This window comes from Gymnogyps californianus, chromosome 22 (genome assembly GCF_018139145.2).
Source record: "Gymnogyps californianus isolate 813 chromosome 22, ASM1813914v2, whole genome shotgun sequence".
NCBI classification, from domain to species: Eukaryota; Metazoa; Chordata; class Aves; order Accipitriformes; family Cathartidae; genus Gymnogyps; species Gymnogyps californianus.
Window position 1 is genome coordinate 1,840,464 of NC_059492.1, and position 27,263 is coordinate 1,867,726.

Sequence of the window (27,263 nt, forward strand, 5' to 3'; positions counted from 1 at the left end):
GAAGTCCAAAATATTTACCAGCGCTGAGCAAACATCCCGGTAAGGTCCCAGCAGCGGCGTGCACCGGGGCTGGCTCCACACCGGTGGGATCTGCACAGTGCCCGGTGCCGGGGGCTTCCCGGGAGGGCCCCCCCGCCCGCTCGAGGGGACCCCAGCATCACCACTGCCTGCCCTGGCTCAGCAAAAGCCGCTCTCCAAGGGACACGGTGGGGTCCCCAGTTTGGGGACGATGTGCCCTTGTGCCCCAGCACTGCAGCCGGTCCCGCTGTGCCCTCTTAGCCTCCCTTGCTGTCCCACCTCCCAGCCGGGTGTCACCTCCATGTCCCCATCCCTGCTCTCCCTCCATCCCTTGCTGCCATCTCCTCCTCCTGCCTGCCCACCAGGGACGAGGGGTCCCTGCCCTTCGCAGCCTGGCTTGCTGTAGCCACCCAGGGTGGAGGGTGCTGGTGCTGGGTGCTATGGGTGCCCCGCATGGCGACACAGCCTTTCCCACCCCCAGGCTTGCTCCCTGCTCCCTCCTTCACACCCCGTTGGCACCAGCCCCATCGCTGACCCCCTGCTCTGCCTCCCCCAGGTCGGAGCCGGAGGGGATCCAGCCGGGAGTCCCCATCTCCCGTGGGATCCCTCACTGTCTGGGAGACGTCAGGAGGGGGAACCACCAGGCCAGAGAGCGGAGCGGGACCCTGGGCACGGGGGAGACACAGTGCCAGGCCAGGCTGGAGGGTGCCCGGTAAGGCTGCTCAGCATGGGGGGTGCTGGTGGGACCCCTGAGGACCCCCCTTCCTCCATGATGCAGTGACCAGTGGAGATCACAGCACCCAAAGGTGCCAGCCCTGGGGATGGGGGAGTCCTTCACTCCTGGAGAGCCTGGAGTCGGGGTGGGCACAGGGGGTCGTAGAGGGCTTAGCCCTCCTTCCCAGGCAGCTGCAGGCAGGGGATGCTGCCTGCTGGGAACTAGAGCATCCTGCCTGGACCAGAGCTGGGTCCCCTTTGCCCGCCGTGCTCAGAGGGGCTGACGGGGAGGGGACTGTGTCTCTCCAGGGTTAGCATGACCGAGGTGGAACCCGTGCTGGACTTCGCATCCTCCGGGAGAACGGGCCGGCGCAATGCCCTGCCCGACATCCTGGGCTCGCCGGCCGGCGTCAGCCCCTCCGACCTGCCCCTCAAGCTGGCCGAGATGTCCCTGAGCGCAGGTGGGTGTCGGGGAAGATGAAGGACAACGTGGGGCGGGCAGGAACCGGGGTTGCTCATACCCTCGTCTCTCCTCGCAGGCAGCGCCCAGGAGATGCAGTCGCCCTCGGCGGAGGTGCCCCCTCCGCAGCCCCCCAGCCCCGAGCTGAAGGACACGTCTTAAGCCCGCTCCTGGGGGGGGACATTGCTGACCAGCGGAGGAAAGAGGAGGCTGCGGAGCATCAGCCCAGCTTTCCTGGCACGGCCGGAGTCCGCTGGGTTTTCCTCGGTGCTACCGCAGCGAGACCATCAGGCGTCATCCCCCCCCGCCATGGGGGGAGCATCGCATGGCGGGGACCTGCCGTGACCAAGGGGTGATTCCCACCCACGCCCTGGGCGAGGACCCCGGGGGGGGATTTTTTTGCCTCCCCGGTGGGGAGGAATATTTTTCTTCTGGGGCATTTGGCAGAGCCGAGCGCAGGGGGTTCGCCGGGGGGGGCCTTTCTCCTCGTCGCAGGAGCAGCCCGCGGGTGTTTCTAGCTGAGTGTGGTGTTCACTGTGATGTTTTGGGTACCACCTCCGTCTCCTGGCCTCTTTTTCTGGGTGATGCAGGAGCCTTTTTCAAGAAGGGGAGGAGGGGGAAGCACCACACAACCCCAACGGCCCCCCCCAGCCTTAAGCAAAGCCCCCCTCTGGCAGCCAGCACCTTGCTGAGGGTTCCCACTGGGGAGCGGAGCACCCCAGGGTGGTCCCTGCCCCAGGGGTGCTGGGCTCTCAGCTCCTGGGGACAGGGGGATGCCAGTAATTCCGGAGGGGTGAGCAGGGAGATGCTGTTTTGGGCATCCCCAGCCCTGCGCATCACTCCAGCCCCCCATGCTGGGGCCACCCATGTGTCCCTATGCCTGGTCCCCTCCCGCAGCGCTGGGATCCCCCCCGCCCCTCCGTGTCCCTGGGGAAAACCCAGAGAGGGGGAAGCAGCAGCAAACAGGGCCAGCCTGGTCCTGCGGCACTTCGGGGATGTGCACAAAACGGACTCGGGCTTTCCCAGGCTCTGGCCATGCTCCCCAAAACCTCCGCTCCTGCTGGCGGGTGGGACGGGGACCCTCCTGCCCGGGCACCGAGGGGCTGGGGGAGGCGAGAGGCCGGGAAGGACTTGGGCTGCCCAGCTCCTGCCCAGGCCAGGGGCTGGTTTCCCAGTCTGGGGTTTGCTGGTTGGAGGCTGGAGCCGGCAGAGTGGTTGCATGTTGTGCTGGACCCAGCTCCATCACGGGTGGTCACCTCTAGCTGTCACTGTGGGACCAGCAAATAAATCCCAAAGCCCAGGTCCACTCTGGCCACCGCCCGGGTGGTGACCGGCTTCGGGAGAGCCGTGCAGGGCCACACGCAGGGCCACCGTGCCCAGCAGCACCCGTCCCCAGCACCCCAGGGTGGCCCTGGCCACCCCCGGGGCTCTTGGGCAAGGACACCGGCTGCCCGTCCCTCGGTGTGGAGGCCAGCCCCGGCCAGGACGTAGCGTCGTGTGTGCGTGGGTATGCGTGTGCGTGGGCATCCATGCGTGTGCGTGTGCGTGTGCACCCATGTGCATGGGTGTCTGCATGCATGGGTGTCTGCATGCATGGTGCCTCTGTGCATGGAGCACCCACATGTGTGGGCACTTTTGTGCATCCATGTGCGTGGGTGTTATGCACATGGGTGTCATGCACGTGGGTGTCAGTGTGCATGTGTGTGTGTGCGTGGGGGTGGCCATGTTCATGGGTGCTCCTGTGGGTGGGTGTCCATGTGTGTGGGCATCCACGTGCATGGGCAGCCATATGCATGTGTGTTCATGTGCGTGGGTGTCCATGGGCATGGGTGCTCCTGTGGGTGGGTGTCCATGGGCATGGGCAAGCGTGTGCATGCATGTTCATGTGCATGGGTGCTCATGTGCGTGGGTGCTCATGTGCATGGGCACCCATGTGTATGGTGGGTCTCTGTGAACATGCGTGTGCATGTGCATGGGTGCTCCTGTGGGTGGGTGTCCGTGTGCATGAGTGACCATGTGCATGGGTGCTCACCCATGTGAGTGGGTGTCCATGTGTGTGGCTGTCTATGTGCATGGGCACCCATGTGCATGGTGGGTCTCCGTGAGCATGGGTGTCCACATGCATGGGAGCTTCTGTGGGTGGGTGGGTGTCCACGGGCATGGGATTTGGGGGGGGGAGGATCTCTGCAGGGGGGGTGCTGCTGTGGGTGGGTGTCCGTGTGTATGTGGGTGTCCATGCATGTGGGTGCTCCTGTGCATGGGTGCTCCTGTGGGTGGGTGTCCACGTGCATGGCAGCCGTGTGCATACGTGTTCATGTGCCTGGTGCTCCTGTGCATGGTGCTCCTGTGGGTGGGTGTCCACGTGCATGGCAGCCGTGTGCATATGTGTTCATGTGCCTGGGTGCTCATGTGCATTGGTACCCATTTGCATGGTGGGTGTCTGTCAGCATGGGTGTCCACGTGCGTGGGTGCTCCTGTGGATGGGTGACCCTGTGCGCGGGCAGCTGTACATGTGAACAGCCACATCTCACCGTCCCCTTGCCTCGGGGGGAGGCTGGCAGCGCCTGTGGGGACCAGGGCCGTGCAGATTTGGGACACTGACACCCAGGAGGGTGAGGGACAGGGGACAGCCCCTGCCGCCTTTGTCCCCTCCCAGGCCATGGGGGAGGGTGTGAGTGGGGGCTCTGGCTCCCCGGGGACTTGAACAGCGAAAAAATCATCCATCCTTCCCTGGGGAGCCGTGTCCTGCGGGGTGTCCCAGCCGGGGCGGGGGGACACCCATCCCGCGGGGCCTGGTGCCTGTCCCCCCCGGGGATGTGAGGCGAGGGGGTCCTGCTCGGAGGCAGTGCCAGCGGGAGGAGGCTGAACACGAGCTCCCGGCTATTTTTGGGTGTCTGTGATGACATCTTGGGGCCAGGGAGAGGGAGAAAGTGTCCCCAGGTCCCTCCCGGACCTGGTCACTTTGACCCCGGTGTCCCCAAGGTGGGGGGACACGCTGCAGCCACGGGCTCGAGGACACCCAGTCCCCCCAGCTGGGACCCTCCGCTGCCTGGGGACAGGGGCAGGAGGAGGCATGTCCCCAGGGAGGCGGGGGGGCAGGGGACACTGAATCCCACGGCCACAGGCGACCCCCTGCACACTGGGAAGGGACTGGGGGATGCACTGGCCCTGACCCTGCTGCCACTGGAGCCCAAAGCAAGGGGAGACGTGGGGGGGGACACGCTGTGGGTCCCACAGTCCCATGGCTGTCCTTGTCCCCACTGTCCCCACAACACACAGAGCATCACTGGGGGCACACGTGTGTGTCCTCACACACAAAGGGTAGGGACAGGGCCACATGTGTGTGTGTGTCCCCCCCCACACACACAGACATGGAGCAGGGACAGGGTCACACGCATCCCCACAGACACGGAGCAGGGATGGGGTCACACACGTCCCCACACTCCCCTGGACGCCTGACCCCCCCACCCTGGTACTTGCTGCTTCCCGTGCCTCGGTTTCCCCAGCTCAGCTTCCCTGTCCCCAGGACACATTACCCTGAAGGACACCGCTGTTGCTGGTGTCCCCGTGTCCTGGCCATGCCCCACCACCCACGGGCAGCAGCTGTCCCCCTCTCCTTGGGGCTGCCGTGGGGTGGGCACACACTTGCCGTGCCCAGCTCTGCCCTGCCTCAGTTTCCCCATATCCCACGCCCTTTGGCCACCCCACACCGCCAGCGCAGAGACCGTACGTAACTCGTGACACAGTTGACCCACTCTGCTCTTCCCCATCTTTGACCCGACTCAACCTGACCCTCCACGACCAGGGCATCCGGGCAGAGGTTGGTGGCCGGTGACGGGTGACGGGTAGCCAGGCCGAGGTGGCCGCTGGCAGCGCTGCCGAGGAGTATTTCTGGAGCGCGGTTGTGCTCTTTCCAATCATGTGATGAGGACATTATTTAAGGCGGCTGCGAGGCCGGCAGGCAGCTGCGAGCTGGGCGGTGCAGTGCCACGCTCACAGCCGGCCGGACCCCCAGGCCCCCCCATACACGCGTGTGGCTGTGTGTGAGTGTGTGTGTCCCCCCCCACACACCCCCTCGCCATGGTCGACGCCTTCGTGGGCACTTGGAAGCTGGTGGATTCGGCCAATTTCGATGAGTACATGAAGGCGTTGGGTGAGTAGAGGGGGGCTGCGGGGGGGGGGCTGGAGACAGGACATCATTCCTGTTTTTTTTCTACACCCCCCCCCCACTCCCCCACCCAATTTGCCTGGCTGAGCCCCCGGGGGCTCTGGCTGGGGGGGGGCTGCAGGCGGGGGGGGGGGGTCGCTGCTGCCTGGGTGGGGTGGTTTATGGGGGGCTCTGGGGCTTTGTGCCTGGGGGCTTGGGCTGGGTTAGGGGGTCTCATCCTTCCCCCCCCCCCCCCCCCCGGGGTCAGCCCTTGGCGGAGGGAGGGGATGCCCCTGCCGGGGTGCAGGGAGCCGCCCGGGACCCCTCCAGCCTCCATCCCCGAGGCCCCGCCCGAGCCCCCCATCACCCAGCCCCTGTGCAGCTCCTGGGCAGGGTGGGTCCCCCACCCAAGAGCAGTCTAGGGGGGAGGTGTATGACACCGGTGCCCCCCCACCCCGCCCAGCCCCACAGCTGGTGGGTGCTGGTGCAGAATCTGTCCCCAAGCAATGGCCAGGTCCCCCCCCCGCTCCTGCCCCGGAGCCCCCCAAGCGTGGCAGGCACACACGGGGCCCCCCAGGACAGTGGGTGGGGAGCAGTTTTGGGGTTCACCCCGCCCCATCACAGGGAGGAAGAGCTCCGGGGTGATGCCGGCAGGGATGGGAGGCTGACGGCCACATCCTGCCCCTCCACGCGCCCTCAGCTCCCCCCCCCCCCCACCTTGCACCCCGCAGGCGTGGGCTTCGCCACGCGGCAGATGGCCAACCTCACCAAACCCACCACCATCATCGAGGTGGAAGGCGACAAGATCACGGTGAAGACCCAAAGCACCTTCAAGAGCACGGAGATCAGCTTCAAGCTGGGCGAGGAGTTTGACGAGACCACAGCGGACGACAGGCACGTCAAGGTGAGCCCCCCCAGCGCCTGCCCCACTGCGTCGGACCCCCAAAAAACGGTCTGTGGGCTCTACTGGATCCGACCATCAGCTCTTGCCTCTGGGGCTCCATCCTTTTTGCCTTTGGAAGGGTAAAACCGCTTTGCCCGCTGGGGCTGGTGCTCAAGCCCAGTCTCACCCAGCCAAGCCCCCCCTCCTTGCCTGTTTTGCAGCCGGGTTTTCCCCCCGGGAGCAGCGCAGGCCCTGGAGCTGCCGGGAAGGTTGTGCAAGAACCAAGCTTGCAAATGCCAGCTGCCTGCCCCAGGGGCTTGCTCAAGAGGAGGAGAGGCGATGCGGTGGGGTGGCAGCGACTGTTGTCCCCACTCCGGGCGGGGAGAGAGGCACAAGACTTCTTTGTTGAGCCCCCTCTTTGCTCGCCCTACAAAGCAGGCAGCTCTGCAGGCAGGGACGGAGGAGCTGGGCAATCCCGCCTGGCCGATGCCTCCGCAGGGGCTGATGCCTCCCTGGGGGGTCCCTGGAGGAAACACCTCCCAGGTCGGGCTGTTCCTCCCCATAAGAGCAAGGAAAACAACACCTCGAGAGGGGTCAGAGCTACTTTCATGGCTTCTCCCACCCTGCAGAGACATTTTCCCTTGCAGGACTGATCCAGCCCCTGCTTCTTCCTAGTTTCCCAGCCGCTGGTCCCACGCACCATTAAATACACCGTGCATGGAGCAGCTGGCAGCCCTGTGCCCCCACCCAGCCCGGGGGGCACCTCAGGGGAGAACCTTGGGGCTCGTTGGACACAAAACCCCTTCCCGGCCCCAAAGCAGCAAGCGCAAGGGCTGGGCACAAAGCGAGGATGGGCTGAAAGGGGACGAGCGCGAGCGAGGGGGCAGCGCCAGGCAGATACAGGGCAGCACGTCCCTGCCTGCAGCGCTGCCGTCGCTGGGACCCGCGGGAGCTGGTGGAAACTATGCCCAAAGCAGCGGAGGCGTGTGACCTGCCACGAGCTCCTGCCCGCAGCCCAGGGACGTGTCCTTCGGGCGCCCCTCGGCCGGTGGCCAGAGGGCACGCGACGGGGCAGCGGGGGCCAGGACAGCTGCCCGAGCCATGGGGCTGCACGGGATGGGGCAGGTGGGGTCTGCCACGCCGTGGGGTGCACTGAGTCGTGGGGCACCCAGGATGTGTGGGGTCTAGGGCTGTGGGGCACCCGAGCTGCGCAGGGAGAGCCAATGGGTGCAGAGACCCTGGCTGTGGGGCACCCGAGCCGTGCAAGGACACCCGAGGGGCACCTGAGCAGTGGGGACAACCCAGCTATGGGGAGACCTGAGCTCTGGGGGGGGACCCCAAGCCATGGGGGGCACCCAAGCCTTGTGGGGACCTGGGCTGTGGGGGCACCTGAGCTATGGGGACACCCAAGCCATGGGGGCACCCGAGGGGGCAGCACGCGGCTCTCGAGGAGCTCGGAGGGGGGGGTGGCACCGGGCAGGACGGGGCCGGGCAGCCGGTGCCACTGCCTGTCCTGGCACAACCCCGCACCGTGCTGCCCCGCGGCCCTGCCCAGCCGGCCGTCACACTAACCTTGGCACCGGCCGGGCTTTCGGGGCTGAGTCAACAGCAGCGGCTGTGCAAACCGCGGCCCCGGCGAGCAGAGGCATGTTTGCTGGATCAGCTCCTCCGAAAACCCTTGCCGGGCCCTCCGGCGCGGGGGCATGCTTTGGTTCAAAGCACCGATACCTGCCCCACCTCTTTGATCCCCTCTGGCACCGGAGCCTGCAAGCCACGCTTGGGAGCGGCTGGGATTAGGTCCCGGCAGCCCCGGAGCAGGATGCGGCCCTGGGCAGGGCTCCCTGCGCTGGCCCGGGTCAGGGAGGGCAGGGTCACCATGACGGTGCCCACAGCGGGGTTACTGGGGGGCAGCCGAGGCCGTGACCCAGCCAGCGGACAGAGCAGGATCCAGCCTGTGCCGAACTGGGCTGACGAAGTCAGGGGGGTGCCGCCCGATGGGCATCCCCACGGTGGCACCCGCAGCCTGTCCCCGAGTCCCGCAGGGCTCCGGGGTGAGCAGGAGGCGGCCCCGCATCGGCCCCTCCGTGGGTCAAAGGCCCCTGGAGCCGACAAACCCCGGGGAGGAGGGTAACGGCGGGTCTCGCTTTCTCCCCACAGTCCGTGGTCACGCTGGATGGAGGCAAGCTCGTCCACGTGCAGAAGTGGGATGGGAAGGAGTCATTGCTGGTCCGGGAGCTGAAGGATGGGAAATTAATTCTGGTAAGGAAATCGAAATGGTTTTAAATAGGAGGGGTTCAGCCCGGGACAGGGTGAGCCGGGAGCTGCACTGGCTCGGCACGACTAACCTCCCCACCACCATTTCTGCCATCAGACTCTCACCATGGGCAACGTCGTCTCCACCCGCACCTACGAGAAGGCGACATAGACGCTGTCCCCAGCTCCCTCGCCCGTCACCCGGTGCCGCATTCGCCCTCATCTTTGCCCCACGCCGGACACGGCTTGCCGTGGTCTTGGAGCCCGCTGCACCCGCCGGGGCTGCCTGCTGCCCCCGTCCCCATCGCCTTGTGGGGCTGCTTGGGGCTTGGGTGGTGGTTTCACGGTTTGTTTGTTTTTTTTTTAATTAATAATGGGAAAACCCACATGGAAAAATAATAAAGGCCATGTTGTTAAGCTCTGTGATCAGCTTACTTGGGAAAAGGCTTGTTTGGCACGTGCTCACCCGGAGCGTTGAGCCATGCCAGTCTCAGCCAGGCTGTGGGGAGGAGCGCAGGGGTTAAATCCAGCCTGGCAGCTATGGGGTTAAACGACCAGCGATCCCAGTAGCCTGTCTCAGCCAGTTCTCTGAGCTGTGGAAATAAGAGAGGTCGTTATGGTTAGAAATGTGCTTTTCAGGGGGGAATATCAGTTTACTCCCACGGCAGCTCTGCCATCGATCGTCCAGGACCAGGCACGCTCCAGCCCAGCGAGAGCCATCTTTCCGTCCCCAGTGCAGGCGGGCGCTCCCCGCAAAGCATCAGCTGATGGCGCATGCCCGAGCCAGGAGTCAAGGTCACGAGCACCTCATGGCTGGGTTTGGGAAGGGAACCGGCCCAAAAAGGGGGGACTTGGCCATGGGGAACTGGGGCGAGAAGCACAGGGAGAAGGGGCAGGCTGCCTCCAGCAACCCCAAGTCCTCCTCCTGCCTCGCCACTGGGCGATCGCCAGCCCAACTCTCGCTTCCCGGTAGAGCCGGAGGCACCAGGAGCAACTCGGCTCCCCCCCCCCGTTCGGCACATTTGCCCCGGAAGAGAAGAGCTGCTCCCCACAGACTTCCTCTGCGGCCACCGCAGCCCAGAACAACCACAGAGCTGGCACAGGACGGCCCAGCCCTCTGCCATCCCTTCCCCCCTGACCTTCAGCTCCAGTTACAAGATTTATGCTCCAGTTGCTCCTTACCAGAAGACACCAGGCTTCTCGTAGGGGTCACCTCATCACCCCCCCTCCTTCCCACCCCAGGGAACCTCTGAAAGCAGCCAAGGCTTTCATAAAAACCCTTTAATGCAGGTCTCATCCCCTCCCACACAGCTAGCCTTCTTTTTTCACTGCCCAAGATGAAGTGTGGAGCGTACAAAAGAAAAGACCCGGTACAAAGTACAACTGGAGACTGGAGAAATTTATTTTCCATCACTTACCAAGGCAGCAAACACATCACAGTTAATGTTTACTTAAAATATCTCCACTCACCCATTTGCTTCTTACTCTTCCACTCCCAATGTTTGCAGACAAAACGAGTGAGGCTGGGGGAAGGCTTGCAGACCGAAGCCAAGCGGCCCCGCACCGTTACCGGCTGGGAGGACGCAGCCCCATCACAGGGCCCAGCAACAACCACCCCTGTCCCGAGCGCGGTGCGGGGACGGGCAGGGAGAGCACGGCTGCGTGGCTCCACCTTTTACAGGCAACTGGATGGGGGCTGATGTCACGCAGGCTCCGTGCCGCTGGCCGCACTGTCCAGGGGAGCCGGCCGAGCGCTGGCAGCTCACCCAGCGAAACACGAGGCTACAGGATGGGAACGGTGCCGATGAAGGGGTGTAATTAGCCAATTTTGGCAGGAGTGCCTAACGGCGGGAGAAAACGGCAGCCTGCGCCTAAGGTAACAGAGGACAACTTGCATCAAAGTCAACATCTGTAAGACCGCACGCCGAGCGTTACGTTTAGAAGGAAACTCCTTGTCCCTGGAGCAAGGGGCGTGCTGATTCAGTTCTGCTCGCTCCTCGTGGTGTGCACCAGGGACTCACGACGCCGGTGCCCCCGCCTGCCTGCCCGCTCAGTCCCGGGGCTTCTTCTTATGCTTCTTTTTCTTCTTCTTCTTCTGAGCCTTGCTGGGCTTCTCCGAATGCTTGGTCCTCTTGCCGGCTGGCTGAGCCCCATCGCTGTCCGAGTCCGAGCTGTCCGAGTCCGACTCAGAGGACTGCTTACTCTTGTGCTTCTTTTTCTTCTTCTTCTCCTAGCGAATGAAGGAAAACAAATAAAAAGCCTTGCATGTGGGAAAACTGGCACTTGTGCTCACCAGGGCAGCGAGACACTTTCTGTAATGAGGGCCATACAAGCCGTGACAGGGGTGAGACGGTTTCTACACGGAAAGTGCACACAGCTTCTTCCCCAGCGAGTCAGGATTTAACCACCGCACTGTTGGTCCACAGCTGCACCGGGCAGGGTACGGCAGCTGTCAGAGCAGAGCGGGGGTATCAGAACGTAAATCCATGCCTGAAAACTGTTAGTCAAATCACAAGAAGAGAGCCATCGCTCCACGGTCAGAGCTTACTCCATTATTTAAGGCTATTCTTTATTAATAGAGGTTGGCAGGATGAAGCCTTTTTGCCAACAAAATGGGTTTCTAAAATAGCCAGCTGGACGTGAGCGCCATCCCCGCATCCCCACACCATCATCAGCCCACAGACTGCCAGGAAATGAGTGCTGATGCGCTGGAGCACTCATGACAACACGCCCTTCGCCTTGCAGGAAAGGCCAAGCCCAAGAAATGCCAGTCAGAGTTTCTGGCAGCCCTCCCCGGAGGGGAGCCGGGATGAGGAAAGCGCCCTTTTGCAAGCAGCAACTCTTTGCACAATCTCCCACCAGACTGCACGCCCTCCTGCTCTCGCAGCTTCCCACCCTCTCCCCTCGCACGCAGGCAGAGTCCGGGGGCAGCACTGAGCCCCCCGGGCTGCGTTTCTGCAAAGTCCTGAAGCAAAAGCTATACAGAGCTCAAAACCTGACGTTTAGACGCAGAATAAGAAGAGCTGGTGCTGGAATAAAGCTCATAAGGAACTCTGAAATGGATCTAAACCCTCAATTTTGAGGCATCTGACTAACTATCAAGCAGAGATTACTCTGAGAGCAGTACCATGGTACACCTTCCACTGGAATCACGTCAGGCAGAGCATCCCAAAGCAGACAGAGGCTATTTAACGATGCAGTACAGCAATTTGCATATATTTAATTAGAAAACAGTACTGGGGAGAGGATCTGATCTGCCTGCGCTGGCAGCACACGCAACCCAGCTGCTACCCTCGCTCTGCCCCTTGCTTCATCCCCTTGCAGGAAGAGAAATGCTGACCACAGCTCTCGGGAGCCGGCCATGCCCTCCGAGCGCCAGGGAGCCCAACGGCTCGGTAAACCACCGCTCTCCAGCCAGAACGGGCCAGTGCTGGAGGCAGGCTGGGCAGCCAGCGCCAGCCCCCGTGGCTCCGGCGCCAGGAACACAAGTGGCTCAGAAGGTGTCAGCCGCCGTGGTCGGCTTTTGTGCGCAAATAAACAAAACATCCAAACCTGATCCCAGCACAGCTCGCCTTTTTCTAATTCTCTAAATACCCGCAAAACCATCGCATAGACCAACTCTTGGAACAAGATGGAAGGTATTTTTTTCAGGTATATTTTAGGAAGATGCTTTGATGATTGTCCTGCAAAAATGAGGTATTTTCTCTAATGCCCCTTGGTTCTGGGAAGTAAAGGAATGCAGCATGCAGGTGAGAGGGCCCATAACAAAAGTAATTTTAATATTTTGCACATGCTTAATATAAAGCACTTCAGGATTGCTAAGATCGGTGAGGGTTCCAGCTTTCCATCCAAGCCCAGCAACACTGGCCTCCAAGGAGGACCCACTGATCTCATCCACGGTCACATCAACATCAAAGAGAGACCTTCCTGTGAAAATGGCTATCGTGAATTTTCATTCTATTCGAGGACATAAAGAGGACATAAGGGAAGAAGCAAAAGAGGGTTTCATGAAGCAGAGATGGGCCAGCAAAGCACCCCAAGCCCGTGCGATTGCCTGCGACAGGCTTAGACAGCACCAGTGAGGAATGCAACCCAGGGAGCAAAGCTTGCTGCTTTGACTAAGCCATATACCAGCATTTTTGCTTAAAGCGAGCTGCACCTTCCCAGTTGATCCACGTGTGCTCACTGCTCTGGAAGTGGCACACCAGTAAGACTGGGCACAACCTTCCCGAAACTTGCTGCAAACCAGCATCCAATTCTCTTCCGTAATTTAACTACACAGCCAGGTGCCAGTGATACACGTACTACTGCTAGCTGCGCTAGATGAGGTTTTATCCCCTAGTGACAGCCCAGCTCCTTTCCCCCTGCACATACTTTATCTTGACTGGATGATTCCCTGCAGACTGGTGTCATCCTGGGTTTGTAAAAACATGCCCCGCAGTTGAGCTGGCACAGCAGCATTGCAGCCAGGGTCAAAGTGAGCTCTCAAAGCAGAGCATGAGGAAGAAGCCATGGCCGTACCACTGCCTCCCACACTGACCACTGCCTCTGGAGGGCTGAGCTCTCTGTTAGCAGCAGTAACAAGTCTGCTGAGCCTGTGCCAATGGGTGGGAGAAGCCCAGGGCACTCACTTCAAGGCATCACTAGACCAGGAAAAGGAGCCTTGGTAAGCCAGACAAAAAGCCATGTTTCCTCCCCCCCACACCTCTAATTGAAAGAGGCTGAATGATGGCTTGTTCAGAGCGCGACTGTGCACAGGCTTTGGGGAGCAGCACAATGGGAGACAGACAGCGGTCAAGTGACAGTCCCAAACATAACACACAAACGTGTTTTACTTGTGTTTTACATTCCACTACGGAAGGGAGTGTAATGGGAGAAGCCTGGAGCCCCCAAGCCAACAGCTCTGCTTATTTTCTTTGCCAAGAGTGTCCCCAATGACCTCAAGGCCACCCTTGGGCTTGCAGAGAGTTTTACTGGGAGAGGTTTGCTGTAAGTCACCCCTGCCTCGGCAGGGCTGTTAGTGCCACGCACTCATTTCATGCGGAAGCAGAAAGAAGCAGCAAGCCCAAGGGCACGGTTACACCAGTCACAGGACCACAGGCAGGACAAGTCCCCGGGGAGGCCACCCTCCTTGGCCAGCTGCCGCAGACATCCCCAGCCACCCCAGAAGTTAAGCCAAGGGAGAGAAAAAGAACGCATGACTAGATGAAGGGAACAGCGGCAATCAGCCACAGATACACGAGATACCTGTACAAAATCAGAATGATTGGTGTGGGCAAGTATTTCCACCTGCTCCAGCACAAACAGGCACAGCACAGGGCTGGCCATGGGGGCTAAAGGTCTGAACCCAGCGCTGACAGCGGTTTTGTGGGTTCGGCGTGAGATACTCCCTCCTCCCTCGGGTGCCCGCAGGTGCTGCCTTAGGCCTGTTACACACCCACCCCACCCAGGGGAAAAGAACCACCCTGGCTGGAAATGGATTGAAAAGCATCCATGTAAAGAAAACTCGCTTCACAGAAGGAAGCCCAAGACACGGCAGCATGTGCATATTCACCCAGAGGACTCCAAGCTAAGAAACCAGCACTCATCTGTTTGAAACAAAAGCCAGAAGCAGCTGCTAAGCACAGCATGAAAAATGAGGCAAAGGCGGGGTTTGGGGGGGAAATCCCCTGCAGTAACTGACTTTTACGTCCCGATTCTGCATCGTCTGCTGTATGCTTGGAGGTGCTCAGGTAGCTCACCAAGGCAGGGGAGCATGTTAAAGCCAAGCCCGTGCTGTATTTAGGTATGCGTTAACAGCGAGGGCACAGGGTTGCCGGTAGCCCTCCAGTGCCACCCACAATCTTCCCCTGAAGGGCAAATTGTCTTAAAATTGCTTGGGGAAAAAGAAGTGTCCCAGTGCAGAGAGCACAGAGAAGGCTGGCTTCCCCCCTCCTCCCCACAAGACATTTCTTCCATTAGCTTCAGCCACTTCCAGACAAGTGCAGTTTCCGTATGAAGATTAATATACTGGCTTACGGGAAGACAAGCCGAGTCTGTCTACATTTCATTTAAAAACAACACATTCTCCTGGAAGAGTGGGGACACAAAAGGCCCAGCTAAAGACATCAATTTAGCATGGACTGTGTGTAGCAGCACCAGATACAGGCTATCAATTAGGGACAACAAAGGAAGGGAGCTAGCAGCTTATTTAATGTGAAACAGAACAAGTCTTTTAGGGAGGTGGAAGAGCAAAGACAACGCATGGCTTGGAGCTGAACATCAAGCAAAGAGTCCTCTGGGACTCCAGGGAAGAGAGCAGAGGATTGAGTTCACTCCACACCTAGCAGACCCTTGGCAGGTATCAGTTTTTTGTAGCTCCACAACAGCACTATGATCGTTGATGTCACCCAAAATTTGAGTGTCTACATTTTTCTGTGGGACAATGCCAGACTCACTACAAAGTCCCCTACCCACAGACAAAGGGCAGAAGCAAATCATAACAGTCTTTAGAAGAGGAGGATGGTAAAGAGTTAAATCTTCTCGAGAAAGGGATGCAGCAAGGAGAATTTTCTCAAGCTTTTCCAGCCTGTGCATATGGTGAGAAAGTTTGACAAGACCTTAACAACTAACAGGGTTTCATTCCAGAGCTTGGGAAACTTTCTCAGCATGTGAAGGCTGAAGACAGGACAGGATGTCACACACGTTCCTTCAGGATTACAGGGGAAATAAAAGTACACACGTGGACATTGTGCTGGCTGAAAAAAAAACCCTCAGTCTCCCCTTTTTGGGGGCTTCTAATAGCCAAACTGCTCACACCAACACAGAAAAAGTACTTTCAGTGCAGTAATGCAAGCACCACAGCGTATAAGCACAAGCTGGACTGCAAATACTGCAGGGAGCAAGCCAGCAACAGAGGAGCTTAACATTTTCTGTAGCAGGAAGCAGTGCTGCTGTGAAATCATTCTGCACAAGCAGCAGCCTCCTATTAGACCACAGATTTCTTTAAACTCCAGCATCCCAGTACTGGGAGACAAGCACTCCGCTGATTACCAGTTGGCTCACCGTTGCGCAAGCGGGAGCTTTTCTCTAGTTTACGTATGGAGAGAGCAGTGCCAAAGCAAAGGCCAGATTTCTGCCTCCAGCAACAGCAGCAAAGCCCTGCCGCACCCTGAGCTGCAAACCAGTCTTCAGAGCTGATGGCTGCTGACGGATGAAGCTCAGCTCAGCTCTCAGGCACACCCAGGCGCTCCCCCAGTACTGCAAACACTGCATTTGTGTAAACATTTTGAGTGGATTTTGCCCAAGCAGACTCACAATGTAAAGATGCAGAGAGGGCCAACAAGTATGAAGACCTGCACATTACGGTTCCTTGCACATCCTGTCCAATTTATGTAACGATTACAATTCTACCAAAACAGAACAAACTTGCTTCAAAATCTCTCCTCTACAAAACCCATGTTGGGAGCTGGCATGCAGAAGAGCAATAGGCTGGGCTAGAGCCTGATAGTGCTGGTTTTCCTACTGCTCTTATTATTTTTAAAAAGCTAGCACTAAGAGGGGACCACATTAGCACACTAGGCTCTCTCCTGTCCTTTGTAAGGAAAGTTGCTCCGGGCTACGCTTTAAGAATGTTACAACAGTTCATTCCATCTAAAGGTATTTGATTTTCAGATAAGAGAGGAGTGTCCAGAACTCTCCAAGAAGTTGAAGTATTTTTTGCCAGACCTTTTTGTGGAGTTATGGTCTCATTCAGAGACTTTATGTCTGTCGTCGTGAAAAATTAGAACGGATATATGTCTTTCTGCATCTCCAGAGAGGTGCCAGTAATCCTTCTAGGGTTTTTTTATTCTTAAAGAGAAAAAGAAAACAGAAAAAGAAAAAAAAAAAAAGCTAAAATTCCACCACCCATTTTAATTCCAAACAAGATTAATTACGTAAATCTAGAGGTATTATTGCATCCCTTGTTTGATGACCAGTCAGAATTGATCTGATGAGAAGAATCCAGTCTATGGCCATTAAATAAATACAGCAAAGTTCAGAAAAGCACAGATACGAACAGTATGAGAACAGCATAGTGTGTGAAGAGCTGTGCCCTAAGCTAATGCCATTTAAGAACTAGTAAAACAAGTACCAGCTACAAGTGAGAATGGACTAAGGCTTGATGAACTACAGGTCACTGAACAAACAATTAAGAAGGTGTGGTTTTTACATGAAGAGACAACATCTGCAAGCAGATTGCCTGGAAATCTTACACGGTGGGAGAAAGAGCAGCAAAGTCTGCCAGAAAAGCCATCACAGGTCACATTTACTATGCAATTCTAATGACCATCACAAAACTACCCCAGGGATAAGTTAATCAATGTATCTGAGCAGAAGATGGGACGCTTTTGTAGAATGTGAATTAAAGGGGTTACTCCTACTGCCGAAACTGCAGATCTTTTCTTGAAAGACAGAGAAGAAAGAAGAATCAGAAGGGTTCATTTCTTCTCAGCACGCCTCCCTCCCACGCAAGCTCAGCACAGGCACGCTGCCGCGTTCCCATAGGAGCTCCTTCACCCTGCGACCCAAGAGTAAAAGTGAAAGGGACGCAGCCGCGTGCCTCCGCAGCTGTCAGCGACTCCTCGGATGCTCCCCGGTACTTCCGCACAGCGCTGCGACAGCAGCATCTCCGCTTCGCCCTCCAGTCGCTTATTTTCTCAGGGATTACGGGAGGCAGGAGAGTGCTCTCGTGCAGAGTACTAACAGGGCGATCTGTCACCCTGAAAGACTTGTGCCCAAGGTCACACCAGAAGCCTGTGCCCGTGCAGAGACCTGAAGCCTACAGCTGTCTCTTAATCCTGTAAATGCTGTGGGGCTCAGGCAGGAGAAAAGCGAGGAATTGAGGAACCATTGGGAAGGCAGGCAGAGAAAAAAGGGGGTGAGGACCCCAGAGTACCTCTGTAAGGAGAGGAATCTCCGGGGAGAGGAAAGAGCTTCCTTGCAGTTTCTGGGTGCAACAGATCAAGGAAACAGAAATGTCAATCATGAACAACCAAAAATGTTAATACTATTGCTATGACACTAAACGGATGCTTGGTAGATAGCAGTTCCCTGTCTGCTCATTTAAAAATAGAAGCTCTACATTTATATTACAAGCATAGGATGGGATGGGGTCAGCAAGGCAATTGTTACTAGGTAGACTGAGCTATTTCTACTTTGTGTAAATCCCCCTGGGGCTTCAGGCAAGCAGGGAAGCATATGGTGGCTCCCAGACAAGATCACAGCAGGCACGTGAGACAACAAGGGAGCTATTCATTTCGAGGATCCCACATCCTGCCTCCAAAAAGCTCAAAGTTTTGTTTTCCAGCACTGGAAAACATGTGAAAACTTTTGATATCCTCCCTGAGAAGAGAGAAAGATCAAAGGAACAAGCAAGATTTAAAGGAAGGCTGTTAATCCACAGACGCAAAAAAAATTAGTAACAAATTCAGGACAGTGACCCACATATCCTGTAGTCTCAGCAGGGCAAGACTCCACAGGGAATCCCCACCCTGGTGCATGGGCACTGATATGATAATGAGCTATTTGCGCACCTCTCGGTGTAATTTTTCCCCCGCAGCATTTAAATAACAATTACACGAGCTTTACCAGACAAACCATCATCACTGCTAGAGGGAAGAGAACCCAAGGCAGAAGAAGCCAGCCCTGCTGAGGTATTGCCAATGGCCTGCTCTCACACCGCTCCACGGCAAGAGAGAAGCCCAACGTCTGGAGTCCAGTAAGGTCAGAGTCGCAGTTAGCCTGGGATCCGAGAGACGACTCGGTTCAATCGCGTGCTTCCGAGATCAGAATAGAAAGAAGACCATGTGTATTTTCTATCGCAGCATAATGACACTCCACAGACAGGCCCAAGACATTCTTGAAAAAAAGCCTATGTAGTGGGAAAGCAAAGCACATCTGGGGAAGGAACAAGGCAACAGGATCTACAGTCAAGAGAGATCCCGTTCCCGCTACTGGATCAGCTATCCAGAGCGCTACTGAGCAAACAAGAACTGCAAATTAGGCACCAAATTAACACTAACTTCATCTTGTACTGACTGCAGGGCAGAAACAGGTATGCCACAGGGCAGCGGCTGACACAAGGGAAGTCACTATACACCTGGCTCTTCTACTCTGGTGCAGTCACCACCCACAATCCCACAAACAGCCCCAGCTACTCCTCCCTCAAATAAGAGTGTACCAAAGTGCCAGAAACCACAATACCAGTGAAAAATGTGACTGGAAGCAAGACTTGAGCTACCAGCATCAGTCACTCTGGAGTGGTCTGAGTGTTGCCATCAAAACAGACTCCTCCGTTCCCTGTCGCCAGCACCTGCAGTCTCCCCTACTAGCACCAGTACTGGTTTAACTCCACAGTGAGCCTGAGAGAACTAAGCCCTCAGAAGTTAGTTGTCACTATGCAATTGCTAACACCATCCTTGTCCCTCTCCTGTAAAAAGGAAACCCACCACCTTTCCTGCCTGTTGCCCCTCTCCACAGATACAGACAGGTCACAGGGTGGGAAAGAGAAAGAAAAAAAAAGAAAGAAAAAGGGCTTTGGAAGTGTAATTAAAAGTTGGACTCCAGTTGTGAAGGGGCTGATGAAACAGTTTATTTACTGAAGTCTGGAATTGGAATACTCATTGCTGTATAAACAGACTGACCACCAAAACCTCCTGTTTTGGATTCAGGTCTCCCCTACATTTTATACCAGCATGGTCTGAAGCCAGAGTTCAAACACTGGACATAACAGGTCTCTTATCTCTTGACATTTTCACATAGACAAAAATTGCTTTAGAGCCTGGAAATGGAGTACGCTCCCTGTGCAAATACAACCAGCGATCTTCCCCTGGCACGTGCAGATAAGCCTAGTTCACATCGCACTGGCTGGGTCAGGATACCCGCTGCAGCAAGGCAGCAGGGCATTTAGTTCAGATTAAAGAAAGGTGTTAGGGCAAGAGCAGTGAGAAGGGAGGGGAAACAGGGTTATTGGCAAGAATCACAGAAATTCCGGAAACTGAAGCAATTTCTATAGACCCTCACAAAGACCAGGGGGAAAAAAAAATAATCCTTTTCTCACTCTAAGAAATATCTTTTGAGGATTGTGCATTATAGCACAAAACCATCTTAAAGACAGTTTAACGAGAATAATGGGAGAAAGTATAAGAATTACTAAGAAGTCTGCAGGGGAGACTCCTGTTTTGCTATAGAACCTGCACAAAACTGAGCCACCTTCTCAGCCCAGACCTGGCTACTCATAACCATGTTGCTATAGTAAATCACAGGTGTAACTATACACCACAAATTATCTGGCTCACTTTTCCAGGCCAGCAGCAGGGCACCTTGTACCTTTTTTCTTTTTTTTGAAGAATCGTCAGCCAGGCTGGTCTTTTTCTCTTTTTCATATCCTGCTGCTGCCGCCACCTCCTCTTCCTCCTCTTCTGGAATGAGGCTGTATTTGGTACCTCCAGGCTGCACGAAACACTCCTTGGCAAAATGACCTGTAAAATAGTGTTTGAAGGAGCAACCCACATCCCCCCCCCCCCTTTTTTTTTTAAACAACTGCATTTCAGACACCTGAAGTGCTGCCAATGATCTTTTTATTATTAGGCACAATAAGAGAATCTACACGATACATTTTTTGTCCTAGCATTTCAGCTAGTTTAACGTGCCCTGATTAAACAAGCCGGGGAGCAAACGCAATGCAGGTCATTCTGGAAAGATCAGTCAGGCAAAAACTAAGACGCTCTTGTGTGAACAGGGCAATTGGCAGAAACGTGTCTGTGCAAGGGCTTAAACAGCATGGAAAACTGTACGGGAAAGGGAGTAAATTGGTGTGATAGGCACCTGGTAAATGAGACCAAAGCCACAAATATAGAGGAAATCAGCTCATTCTGGCTCTACCCTTTCTGCTTTGGAGACATCAAAGTTGACCTGTGTCGTGGTTTAACCCCAGCCAGCAGCTAAGCACCACACAGCTGCTCGCTCGCTCCTCCTCCCTCCTGGTGGGGTGGGGAGGAGAATTGGGGAAAAAAAGTAAAACTCATGGGTTGAGATAAGAACAGTTTAATAACTAAAATAAAATATAATACTAACAATAATAATAATAATAATGAAATATAATAATAATAATAATAATGAACAGGAATATTAAAACAAGGAAAAAAAGAAAAAAAGAAATACAACCCAAGGGGAAAAAAAAAAAACAAAACAAACCAATGATGCCCAATGCAGTTGCTCACCACCCGCTGACCGATGCCCTAGCAGCGACCCGCCCCTCCCGGCCAACTGCCCCCAGTTTATATACTGGGCATGACGTTCTATGATATGGAATATCCCTTTGGCTATCCCTTCAGGTCAGCTGCCCTGGCTCTGCTCCCTCCCAGCCCCTTGCACACCTGCTTGCTGGCAGAGCATGGGAAACTGAAAAATCCTTAACTTAGGATAAGTGCTACTTAGCAACAACTAAACCATCAGCGTGTTATCAACAGTATTCTCACACTAAATCCAAAACATAGCACTGTACCAGCTATTAAGAAGAACATTAACTCTATCCTAGCCGAAACCAGGACACCTACTAACAGCTGTAGCGAAAAGTGCAGATAAATAGCATCTGCCTGCCTGTTATGAGTAGACATCATCATTAAAAAGCAGACAGGAAATACGCAGAATCCAGTTTAAAGTTTGGGGGGTTCTTTAAAATACCATTTTAAAGAACCCCATCTACCACTACAGAGAACCATATTCATTAACAACCTTCTCCAGAATAGCATTAACTCCAGCTTAACTATTTACTCTATGGCTAAATAACATAAGACAAGTAGGGTGCAGCAAAAACTCCCATGTACAAAAAACTACTTTATGCCTCAAAAACCTGCAAAAAGCTACTGAAAAGGCATCACATAAGCCAACTTCCTATTGCTGAACCAGGCAAAACACAAAAATTTCACCAGGTTAAAAAACACGCTTGTTTTCAGCTCTAAGACACTGCTCACAAGCTAACACCGTGTTCCCAACAACTGATCAGTAAAGTCATTTCTACTGATCATCCTTCAGAATGCAATGATCTGGTGAAGGCTTATGTTTATTTCTTAAAATGCAAAACCGGAACGAGACCTCAGCTATAAGACACATTCACACAAATACTGCAAGAAGGGAACCTGTACTCAGTAGGAAGGTTCTTTACAGGAAGCTCAAAGGGATGCGATTTTAAGAAACAAACCTTTATAAAAGGAGTCTAGCTAAGTGTTTTGTTTTTGTAAGAAGTGATAGAAAATGTAGTTCTCCTCTAAAAGAGACACGTGGAAGTAAAACTCAGTCCTTATACACAACCATGAGACAGATGTCGATACAATCCTATCTACAGGTCGCTATCTGGTTAGAACAAGGCTACATCAAAAGAGCAAGACAGCCCTGCATAAACATACCTTTGCAACCGCATTTCTTGCACACGGTGTTCAAGACAGCTTCAAGCGTGATCTTCTGACTCGTGTAGTCTCTGAACGTGCGTTTTTTCCTCTCATCCTGACTGGAAAGAGAAGGACAGTTCCACTTTCAATCCACTCTCATCTTTAACCCTGTATATTTATATGAACACAACCTAAACACAAGTTTGTTCAAATGTTGCTCTAAAAGCACCACTTAATCAGCTAAACCAAAGAACGGAGCTGACCAACTGCTCATTAGAATAAACACTGACAGCATATTACCTGTCATCTTCTACTTTTCAGATTAACTGAGCACTCTCTACACAAAGCAGACAAACGCGGGGAGCCGCAGTTCTGTCCTTTATACTAACATCTGTATTTTGTATGTGAACACACAAACATATATATAATACTTGCCCAGTATGAAAATAAAGCTGTTTTGTTTGACCTGCAAGAGACGTCGCAAAAAAAGGTAGACAAGGAAGCTCTGAAACATCCGAGCAGTTAAGATTTGATTTCATAGTATGTGAAAGTGAGACAAATCCCCAGCTGGAATGAAGAGGCCTTCCAGTACAAGCGCACGGCCACCACAACGCAGAAACGAAAATCCTGCCGTGGTGCGAAGGACTGGAACTCACCGCAGCCTCCTCCAGCTCCTGCCTGCCTCTAGGCAGCACAACCAAGGCAGTGCCTTCAGGCAACCCTCCGGCCAGCCAGCACATCGCTGGGGGGCTCAGGAAGAGCCCCCCCTCACCCTCCAAAGGAGGGGGGACCTAGAGAATAAGTATGGCAGGAAAGCCAGGAATGCAAGGCAGGGAAAATCAGGCAGTAGCATCCTGTCTGATCTGTTATATTCTGCTCAGTAGATTTACCTACTCAAGGGAAACATTGTTTGGATCGAGGTCTTTTCCTGTGCCTTGGTTAACAACCTTCATGGAGAGGGAAAGCTTCAGTTTGTCATCTTTCATCTGAAAGAGGAAGATGTGGAATGAGAAGAGTAAATGACAACAACGTTAATTAATACACTGTGTCTGGAGGCCTATAGAGAAGGCAGGAAAATGTTGGTTAGCAGACAGCAGCACTACAAAAGACACTACACGAAAGTGCTTTTGTTCTATTATTTTGTAGCTACATTTGGAGTATTCTAGCTAATAAACCAGCTTCTGTTAAGCAGCTATCTCAGTAATAAGACAAGCTCAAACTGTAAGTCTGTTTACATTAACATTCTGCTTTCAATGTGACCAAACCCAAGAGCTGTAGAAGAAAGTGCCTGTTTGGAAGCTTTGCTATAATTCTCAAATCATCCACCCCCAAGACAGTTCCCCCTGGACCAGTACTTTGGCCGACTTGCATCCTGAAAAATAAAACTTTATATCCTTTTTCCTATTTCGATCCTCTTATGAGACTAAAAATGTTTAAGTAGCTCTCTTCTGAATCCTAGTAAGTCCTTGATTGCCACCTTATCACTTTAGAAGCAAGAGCAAAAGTTGTATGTTTGGGGGTTTTTTAAGCCTTTCTTACAACTTTCTGCATTTTCACCAATGCTGCTATTGAAGGAATTTCTGTTTTGTCTCGTTATGACATCCATGCAGTTATTTGCAGGCAATCTAACAATGAACTCTTCCGCTGTCCACCTCTCCAACATGCTTCTGCCCCTTGCCTCTACAGCAAAGAAGCCAGGAGCCCAACAACTGTGTTTCAGATAGAGAAAACAGTGGCTTAATAGAAACTTCCACAAATAAAATTTAAAAAACAAACAAATAAAAAAGCACCCCACAGATGGCTAAAAAGAATCTGTGAAGTCTTTCATATAGTTTTTGTATACTGTGTAAATAAGACCAAGTTTCTCAACCCATTTCCCTTATCTCACACAAACTTAAGTCCTTGTTTTGTACATCAACGTGATTATCTTCTTTCAAAAAAAAAAATGCAAAGCATTTATGGCCAAATCCTGTGCAACTTTGAACCTAATGCTTCCACCTTGATCCCAACAAAATACAGTCAGCTTGTTTTGTTTCCATGGCTCACCAAAGCAAGAGTCTTTAGTTTTTGTTCCAAGTTACAGACGACATGCCTATTGTCACACCTTCTGCAGAAGAAAAGGTAATGTAGATTGTAGGGGGAAAAAAAATGTATAATGCTCTTACTTCAAAACAAACAAACAAAAAGCCTCTGTATTTTCTCTTGGGCATAATTCACTGCTACTGCTACTTTCTTGAAAACAAACAAACATACGCTTCGGTTTCTTCTAACACGTCTGTCTCTCAAAACAGTTAATGAACCGTGTTTATATCGGCTCTTGGGACCTCTCAGATTGCTCATTTAGTCACCAAATCACAGAGCGAAGGTGATACACGCTGCGAAGGGGTGCGCGGGGGAAGAAAGGGAAGCGTTTTGTTGCTTTTAAGCCAAGAGCTTTTATGAAGTCCCTTTTTCTGAAGTGCACTGTTGCAAGTCACAGAATCGATGTGCCCAAAGCCACATCTGGAGGTGAAGAGAATTCTCCTGTCTGTAAAACAGAGCCCACCAAACCCCGACAAAGCAACAGGAACACACAGCCTCTGGGCACAGAAGTTCTCAGTGGTTTTGCAGTATATTTTATCTACACAGCACTAAAGAAACAAGAATTAACGTTACCTCTTTTCCAATAAGCTTCACCCATACTTTGTCTCCAACATCTACTATCTCTGAGGGTTTATCCACGCGGCAGGAGGACATGTGAGTCTTATGGACAAGGCCTGGTCATGGTTTTGGAAGAGAAGAAAGGGAAAAAAATCAAGACAAGTCTCCACTGAATCTCAGTTTTGCCCTCTAGGACAGCAGTCTCCAAAGTGGGCTGGATGCGAGACTATCCTTTGGGGTGTGGGAAGAAAATATTTTTGTACCACTAATAAACAAAATTAAAAAATTAATAGTGCTTATTTCATCTTTAGCTCATCCTTTTTTAATTTCTATTAGTACAGTTGTACACGTGTATAATTTATAAATAAATATACATATATGGGGGGGTGCTCAAAAAATTTTTAACTGATAGGGTTAACTGATTTTAACTGATCGTGCACTGGGGGTGCACAACCAAAACCGTTTGGAGACCACTGCTCTGGGAGACAGGGCACATATTCAGTGGTTGCCCAAGCAAAACTAACCATTTCTTTCCTCCAGGACATTACACAGGTGAGAATCAACTACTTGCATCAATCAAACATGTAAAAGCTCATCAAGATCTGCTCCAAATTAACTCAAGAGAAGCAGGCCGCCAAAGCTATGTCTTTCTACTCAAAATATCAGGCGCCCGTACAGAAAACTGCAGCAGGCACTGACACCTCTCCCTGCCTGCCTGCTCTCTGAGGCCACCCCAAGCACCGGAGAATAAAGAGCCCATTTCACGCATCAGCAACACAATACCTTGCTGGCAAAGTCAAAAGCATAAAACCCCAAGGCTGCCCTGATCTCCTGCGCCTCCAAGGTCACACAGCCCCAAAATTGTATTTATAATTTGCACGAATGACATGTGGGCTACAGGGTTATACAAGGGAGGATAAATACGGAAACACACCTTGCTGCTCAAGCTCACATTTCGGGGCCCGTTTGCGTCTCAAAGCGACTTCCCTCCAGCAGCCACGCTTCTGTCCAAAAATTTTTATTAGAACTGGGACTACAGTGACCGGGCAGTTCAAGAGGGGAGCGGAGAAGGGGCTATTTGTGGGCCTACCAGCCTCTGACAGAACATCCACCGTAAGCTGCTTCTTTTGTAAAATGAGTTTGTTTGACTTTGCAGGTTTCCCACAAACATAGACAGAGCTTTAAGTCAGCTTTTCCGTTTTATTTTTCATTTGAGCTTCATTTCAGTGTTTTTTATTTAACTCATTTATATTGGCCATAAAACAAATAAGCTGGGCAAACTATCTAATTGTAGAAAGTTTCTATAGTTTGTCCAATACCTTAAAATGATTCTCTAAAATATCCTGAAGTTACCAAAAAGCCCTCTGAGTCTTTCTGGTATTCGTGCAAACTTACCATCATATTCTAAATACTTTCTGAGAACCCCCGTTTCTTCCTAATTTAGGAAAAAAATCTTTCTGAGCTTTTTCTAAGAGTTAGCAAGTCTTCAACTCCGAGGACGACTGCTTGGCTCGAACACGCCAACATGAAACTATGTCTGAACAAAATTAGAGAAACCAACCTTGTTTCCTGCACCCTGGGATTTTTATAAACGCCCCATATTCTGTCACTGTAGCAACCTGTGAAGAAAACCAACACAACACCTAAAGGAAAACCCTTCACAAAACACCCGCTTTCAAACCACAGGTTAGAATACACACAAAAAGCACACATGGTTCCCTGGCTTTCCTTCAGTTTTAGATTTCAGGGCAGGTTAGATGCAGCACTGCTTGCTAACTCTGGAGCAGGTGTGGTCAGCCAACCACTCCTACGTTATTCAGATAAGCATCTTATATGTATATGCATATATAGCTATACATATGTACATAAACACACTGACATATATATATATATAGGTGTGTATATACGGGGTGCAGAACTGTCAGTTACCCAAACTGCCACTGAACTAAGCAGCGACTAAAACAACAAAATAAAGAGACAAAGAAGCACGCCACAGGCCATAACGGCTCCCAGGGTCACGGCCGCAGGCAGCAGCGCCGCACACCTCGCCCTGGAAGATGGCGTAGAGCTCGGGCAGCGCCTCCATCGCCGCAGGCCTCGCGGGGTCCAGGCGAGAGACTCTCCGACGGTCCCGCCAGCTCGAGTTGAATTCACCCCGGGCTACTGCATATTCACCGCCCGACTTCCGAGAGAGGCCTTGAAAAGAAATCTATAATTAAGGCACGAAACCACCTGCGGCCAGAGCTACTAGCAGGCCACAGTGATTATTTCGTCTTGCCTTAGGCTACAACCCAGCACCGACCCCCGAGCGCCCCGCGGTGCCCGTCACAGCGCGCCCCGACGGTCTCTACCCTCACACCGCGGGGGTTTAGCGGCTCACACCGGCTCGGAGGGACCGAGGCTGCGGGGGGGGGCGGCTGGGCTGGACCCGAGCCGGAGGCCGCGGTGCCGGCCCGGTGCAGGCCCGACCTGGGCAGGCGCGGTGAGGCAGGACGGCCCTTGCCCGGCGGCCGCGGGGAAGCCGGGGCCCGTCAGTGGCCGACGCGGCACCACCCCACCGCCGCCATCACTCGCCCCCTCCCGCCGCCGCCATTTTGCTTCCTCCACACACTCCCCTCACCTTGAGGCGCCTCTTCACTCCGCCAATCGCCGCGCGCAATGATGGCGGGTGGCAGCGCCCAGCCAATCAACATTACCCGTGTTAGGCGGCGCCCTCCCTCCTGCGCCATCAGCCAATCC

At 53.8% G+C, this 27,263-nt stretch overlaps 3 protein-coding genes across 5 annotated transcripts; 2 read left to right on the top strand and 1 right to left on the bottom strand.

Annotated features, from left to right (window-relative positions):
* The first annotated feature begins 683 nt into the window (after positions 1 to 683).
* Positions 684 to 1,354, top strand: LOC127025178 (cAMP-dependent protein kinase inhibitor beta-like). The gene is made up of 3 exons (XM_050910032.1): positions 684 to 730; positions 1,042 to 1,193; positions 1,272 to 1,354. The coding sequence occupies exons 2-3, from the start codon at positions 1,049 to 1,051 to the stop codon at positions 1,352 to 1,354; spliced, it is 228 nt and encodes a 75-aa protein (XP_050765989.1). The 5' UTR covers positions 684 to 730; positions 1,042 to 1,048.
* A 3,877-nt stretch (positions 1,355 to 5,231) lies between these two features.
* On the top strand, positions 5,232 to 8,892 carry FABP3 (fatty acid binding protein 3). Its single transcript, XM_050909840.1, has 4 exons — positions 5,232 to 5,345; positions 6,071 to 6,243; positions 8,380 to 8,481; positions 8,594 to 8,892. The coding sequence occupies exons 1-4, from the start codon at positions 5,273 to 5,275 to the stop codon at positions 8,645 to 8,647; spliced, it is 402 nt and encodes a 133-aa protein (XP_050765797.1). The 5' UTR covers positions 5,232 to 5,272; the 3' UTR covers positions 8,648 to 8,892.
* Positions 8,893 to 9,856: 964 nt separating this feature from the next.
* On the bottom strand, positions 9,857 to 27,066 carry ZCCHC17 (zinc finger CCHC-type containing 17). 3 transcript variants are annotated; one of them, XM_050909818.1, is made up of 8 exons: positions 26,994 to 27,066; positions 26,569 to 26,720; positions 26,086 to 26,143; positions 24,540 to 24,640; positions 22,779 to 22,870; positions 21,903 to 22,003; positions 19,825 to 19,976; positions 9,857 to 10,705 (listed from the first exon to the last, which is right to left on the bottom strand). In XM_050909818.1, the coding sequence occupies exons 2-8, from the start codon at positions 26,608 to 26,610 to the stop codon at positions 10,526 to 10,528; spliced, it is 726 nt and encodes a 241-aa protein (XP_050765775.1). In that variant the 5' UTR covers positions 26,611 to 26,720; positions 26,994 to 27,066; the 3' UTR covers positions 9,857 to 10,525. The 3 variants fall into 3 exon arrangements, with proteins under 3 accessions (XP_050765775.1, XP_050765774.1, XP_050765776.1); XM_050909817.1 differs by having other exon boundaries at positions 26,905 to 27,055; XM_050909819.1 differs by lacking the exon at positions 26,994 to 27,066 and adding an exon at positions 26,827 to 26,845.
* Positions 27,067 to 27,263: the final 197 nt, after the last annotated feature.